The sequence below is a fragment of the Montipora foliosa genome, chromosome 7, assembly GCF_036669935.1.
Source record: "Montipora foliosa isolate CH-2021 chromosome 7, ASM3666993v2, whole genome shotgun sequence".
Lineage (NCBI taxonomy): Eukaryota > Metazoa > Cnidaria > Anthozoa > Scleractinia > Acroporidae > Montipora > Montipora foliosa.
This window is the reverse complement of record NC_090875.1, coordinates 26,075,948-26,081,947: the sequence shown is the minus strand read 5'-3', so window position 1 is coordinate 26,081,947 and position 6,000 is coordinate 26,075,948. Positions and strand designations below refer to the sequence as shown.

Genomic DNA, 6,000 nt, shown 5'->3' with positions numbered 1-6,000 from the left:
TTAATAGACCTCTTTCGCCCTCTATGCTTATTTCCGGCTTTTTCAGATCATGTATGATTTCGAGGTCTGTCCTGGGAAAACAACAAAATAATTAATGCAACTGTCAAGGCTTAAAACTACTGACTAACAGCTCCACGAAAAATACAAAAGAAGGCCACTGTCCTCAAAGGATTCATAGCCTCGATTCCTCGTTGAATCTCCATCCATCCACCCCTCCATCCACCAAATGCCTTTTGCCCATTTAGCGCGCTGAACTACACAACGAACGTTATATGGAACATGAAGCTACGGGTAGCCTACACTTTTAAAAAATATTTAATACTTTTTCTTACCAATAATGGGTGAATTATAAAAGTACGATATCTGTTAAAGAGTCACACAATAACCGGATATTGCATTGTGTGCAACGAAAACACAAAAACTCCTTTGCGGTCACGCACACAATTTTTTAATAAACACTTCCCCGTTATTCTGTCACGCAGTCTTCCGTGGTTTAGTGGTCGTCGCGATTGCCTCTGAAGGAAGAGATAACAAGTTTGAATCCCACTTGAGCTGCCTTCTACGAGACAGAGAAATCTTACGCATGCGCAGCCAAAGCACAACCCGAAAAAAACGGAGTCGAAAACTAAGTCGAAAACGAATCCCCACTGTATGTGGGGATATTACTTACTGATTACCAAAAACGTACCAAAAATTTGCCAAATGTTTGCCAGTAACAGTACAACAGCTTAACTGCAACCAACTACATAATTTGCGATAATTTCCAATTCATACCTTTTGACGCAGGACTGCACCATGTCTGAAGCCATTAGCTTTAGCCTTTTCATGAGGTGAGTAGCTAGCACTTCATCAGGCCAGTTTAATTCAGCTATAAACTGTTGCAACACTGTCAGCTTCCAAAAGAGGTCTTCAGATGCACGACATCCCTCTCTGCAATCAAGCAAGCAAAACACCACGTGTTTTCATCAGGGCGGTTTGATAGGTGTAAACGTTCCGAACGAATCTTGGCTCGATTACCAGCCCCTGATTCGGGAAATGAACCAGTGCTCGGGGAGGATACCCGAACCCGAGAGAGCGGCGGAAATCGGGCCAAGAACAAATATTTCTCTTTTGGAAATCAACGAGCAGTACTTTCAAGTGGTGCTGTTCATTATGATGTACAACAACTAGATGGCTCTAACGTTTGAGTCTGTGAATCAAATCCTAATCTGTGGCCATTGAAATGTAACGCTGCGCTGTGCTCTGCAAAGCTGTGCAAAGAGATTGTAACTTTTTTATTCGGCTGATAACGACCATATGACCAGTGAAGTGGATGGCAGGAATAGCTCTCAAGGTTTTAAAGGTTTCGTCTGTCAACCGCACTTCAAACATATACATTTCTTTCATGTTGTCCTTTCACGGGAACACATGAACCCAACAAATTGACCTGCTCCCAACTGTGTGGCTTCATAGCTCAGTTGGTAAAGCATTGAAACGGCATCGCAGAGGTCAGGGGTTCAAATCCTGTTGTTGGAGCCACCTCAATAACAATTTAGGCGATTGTCTCCGGTGTCCAGACAAGTGAGAGGATCCTTTCTCTCTTCCGTTCAAGCTTTCACACAGTTACCTGACAGGACTCCAGGTCTCCTTTTGAAATCCCTTGTGTAATGACTGTGCGATTGATGATTCCATTAGATCAATATAACGAATCACAAGAGGAGCAAAGATGTCACGCAAGTGACCGTGAAACTTTCCTCGATTAAGGTTCGCTGCAAACACAAGACATTATCAAATTAATATTGTATATTTAATTAATTTTTCATCAAAGGTATGGACAATCAGCAGCTACTATATGAGTCACATGTACTCCTCTGTAAACACCAATACAAATCAACTGACGCTGATGAATGATTGAACAGTAAAATTAACTTTTAATACTAACTCCCACTCAGATAATTAGTATTCATTAACTTTTGATACAGATCTCTACTGTATGGGCCTTATTCGCGTGGCGGCCATATTGGCCATGGACAACAAATTTCGTACCCTGAACCTTGAGAGAAGCTTGACTTTCGGATATGAGAACTATTCCCTTTTAAAATAATGGTACTTTTCACTTTAACAGCTCACATGTGCTGTACTCACCATCAGTTGACAAATATTCATTTAATAGCTGGAACAACTGAAAGCTCTCCCAAGTGTCTGGAGGTTGTATAGCCAGTGTAGCATCCATGTCAACAGTGAAAAGAGACCAAAAGATCTCTTGATGCTCAATCAGCAGCTCCGAAACCCACATAAGGGCCTAAAGAGGAAATCGAAAGGCTTACATCTAAATCGCAAATACAAATACCAAAGTAATTATTACTTCAACCAATCAGAGCAGGAGCAAACAACGCAATGAACCAATCCAAATTTGTAGCAATTCTATGTAACTTGCTCAAAGCACGGGAAGTGCGTGCAAGTCGCAATTGGTATTGACTTTCCTTTTCATTGGACGATAAACTGGCGTGAGATTTTTAAACCAATCACCAACCGTTCGTGAGCTCACAAATCACTCTTATGGTCGTTAGTTAACCTTTTAGACTATCAACTCACTTGATAAAACCGAATTTTTGGGTTACACTCCGAACTAACGCATTTATTCATTCATCACTAACGTTACTCTTCATAATATATCGTCTGTCCTTAATTGTGTGACTTCATAGCTAAGTTGTTAGAGCATCGCACTGGTATCACAGAGGTCATGGGTTTCAATCCTGTTAAAGCCACATGAATTTTTCAGTCTCTGTTAGAGACAATTGCTGTAACTGTCCAGTTAGAGCGGTTTTCAATTGAGTGTCGAAAGTAATTAAATAATTACTTTGGTTTATGATTACTTCACTCAGTGATTGATTCAAAGTTCTCGCGCCACTTTTTCAACCAATCTGAAGTGAAACCAAAACCAATCGTGGCTCACGCGTACACATTTTCCCGCGGTTTGTGTCGGCTACGTGCAATTACTTCGAGTTTTGATTGGTTTACTGGATTGTCTTCGTCCTTTTTGATTGGCCAAAGTAATTACTTTGGTTTTGGTTTTACGGCACTCAATTGAAACTCGCTCTAAATGTGAGGATCACTTCTCTATTTCGTTTGAGAAGCCTTTGCTGATCTTTGCTAAGTCTAACAAAAAGCTTAAACCATGACATACAAACTACATTGATTTTTCAATCAGAAATGCTCTTTGTGTAGCCCACATAGTAAATGTTCCTGAATGAACAAAGAGCACCAAAAGAGATTTTTCTGTCTTCCATCCTTAGAGCTCTTCGTTCAAACGGAAACGCCTGCTATAAGGCAAACATTTCAGTACACTATGTTGGCTGGGGAAACAAACTTGATCTTGGATTTGTAACTCTCCATAATTCACGTAATAAATCAAGCTGTATGCATCCGATAGCAAAGTGCACCGACCTCAGCATGGTGTTCTTCATTTTGGTGAAGAAGATCAATACATAACTCAGCCAAATGCATGATCTTGCTCAGTCTAGTCTCTGGTGAAACATCATCCCCTGAAAATTCTTAAACATTAGAAAATTGTAAGTAACTTCATCAAAAGAGTATCTGGCATATCATTGTGGCTCTGATGATGTTTATCAACGTTAAAGAGCAATATTCATTCTAAAACTGGAATAGTCTTTTACATCTATCCAACTTCGTCAGGTGGTAGTCATTGTTGTTTCAATCAATTTTAAGTGGGAAAAAATGTTAATAGACAGCTTACTTATTCATTATTTCACTAAACCTTCATAAACTACACCTACATCTTTTTGCAATTGACCCAGCCCTGTAACATCTTGTAAATGGAGCAAATGTACCCATAACCAGTCACCATGCAGCTCTTAACATGTACAACCATTGAATATACAGTAGCTCTATTGTTTGGATTAGCTTCTTTTAAGAGCATCACACCCTTAACTGAAACAGCTCTTGCAAAAAACCATTACGAGACTAAATTTTATGTATAAGTCTTCCCATAACCTTAATGAGGTGGATCTCTCTAGGTATGTCACTCTCTCAATCTCAAACAAGACAATCTCATAATAAGGTATTCAACAACTTCCCTCTCCCCATACTGATACATTCAAATTTTCTTTCTTCCCACATACTATCCCTGTTTGGAACGGCCTCCCTCAACAGGTTGTTCATTCCCCAAACCTTAGTGCCTTTAGTTCTAGGGTGAATGCATGGTAAAGTTGCTCAGTGGCCTGACCTCAATTGGCTTTTGCAGCTAGTAGGTAATTGCGAGTATCTCATTATTTATTTCTATTACTTATAAAAGTGATTTGTGTAATTATTGTATAATGTGTCGAGCTTGTAACTTGCATCATATAAGACTGATTATTTTTATTACATTTTAGTTTCATCGGTTGTTATGCAAACAAGCGTTACCGATGAATAAAACAGAAAAAGAAATGAGAAACAAGCCATGCAGCATATCAAATCAATGCAGTACAGTGTAGCTACCATATTCAAGTACAACATTTATAAAAGCTACAACACCTTCAATGCCTGCATAAGCTGACACACGAGTGTAGTTGACGAGAGCAGCCTGGTGAAAACATCCTCTAATTTCTTTTCTAAATTCGTCAGTTGGGACAGGTGTGGAGAGATCTTTCATCATCACCTAAAGGAAAAACAAGTTTAAGTCCCTAAGAAAATTACTGTAAGGTCTTTGAGTGTGCAGTCTTGAGGACTGTCACCACTAACTGATGTTTCAACAACCAAGTGGAAGTCTTGACTCTCAAAATGAATTTTAAAAGGTAAACTTTAAGGGAAAGTCAGTCACTATATCTAATGTTGGTAGTTCCTTCAGCTATGAGACTGGTATCAGTGGAAGCCGACTGTGTGCTCTTTACTCCCCTCCCTCTGTCAGTGCTCCATTTTACAGGGAATTTAAAGCTATGGTTACACAGAGGAAAGTCAAAACAGATGTTGAAGTCCCTGAAGATCGAACTGGCAACCTCTTACTCCGAAAGCCATGCACTAACCAACTGAGCTACGCCTGCTCCACAAATTGCCATTTAGTACGCTAAGCGCTGATTTACACGGTACGCTTTTTGTCGGATGCGACAACGGCTTACGACAAGCCCACGACATGATTTACGATTGTTGTGTACGTCAGAAAAAATGTCGTAGCATTTTAAGACATCTGCGGTAATCGTAAGTGTCATAGGTCTGTAGTGAGCTTGTCGCATGCGACAAAAATCATACTGTGTAAATCGGATTTAAGACACCAGTCATTAACACAAGTTCTTCACTTTTCCCAAAGACAATCAAACTTCATCAAAAGGACTTTGACAAGGGTGAGATCACCCTTGTCAAAGCTTCAATTTCCTTGTGAGTCCAGTTCCATAACTAGGGCTGATGCCAACTGCCGATTAGTTGGCTCAGTTTGTTGAGCATTGGACTGCTGTGCAGGAGGTTGTGGGATCAAATACTCAATCCAGGCCAACACTCAGGGTCTTTAAATAACTGAGGAGAAAGTGCTGCCTCTGTAATGACATCTGCAAATGGGTAGACTTTCTTGTCTTCTTGGACAAGGGCGATAAACCGTAGGCCCCGTCTCACAACCCTTCAATGTTCATAACCCTGTGGGACGTACATGTGTAAAAGAACCCACACACTATTCACAAAGAGTAGGGCATGGAATTCCAGGTGTTGTGGTCTGTCCTGTGTGGTATAGCTATCTAGTTGAACTCCTTGTACAGTACAATCTGATTTAGGAGTAGCTACTGGTAATTAAAGCATTAGAGCATTAATGCTCAGATGAATTACATGTGAATAAAGACAGCATGGAAACTAATGCTACAATCTAATATACACTGTATGTCTGTTGAAATAATTATAATATACACGGCCAACATTCAAAGCAAATTAATGTACCCCTTCTTGCTACTTGTATATGAACTCCTTAGGTCAGTCAAGTCACAGCTAGCTGTACAAGAGCCATTTTTGAATGCAATATTAGAGTGAGCCTTTACTTTG

The 6,000-nt window shown here is 40.0% G+C and overlaps 1 protein-coding gene across 1 annotated transcript in view; it reads right to left on the bottom strand.

Annotated features, from left to right (window-relative positions):
• LOC138011574 (calcium-dependent secretion activator 1-like) overlaps positions 1-6,000 on the bottom strand; it is a 28,262-nt gene that overhangs the window by 6,249 nt on the left and 16,013 nt on the right. The window contains exons 16-20 of the mRNA XM_068858643.1: positions 4,516-4,639; positions 3,427-3,533; positions 2,125-2,281; positions 1,607-1,748; positions 775-930 (exon numbers count right to left, since the gene is read on the bottom strand). Coding sequence (XP_068714744.1) covers positions 775-930; positions 1,607-1,748; positions 2,125-2,281; positions 3,427-3,533; positions 4,516-4,639 — 686 coding nt within the window. The remainder of the gene's footprint in view (positions 1-774; positions 931-1,606; positions 1,749-2,124; positions 2,282-3,426; positions 3,534-4,515; positions 4,640-6,000) is intronic.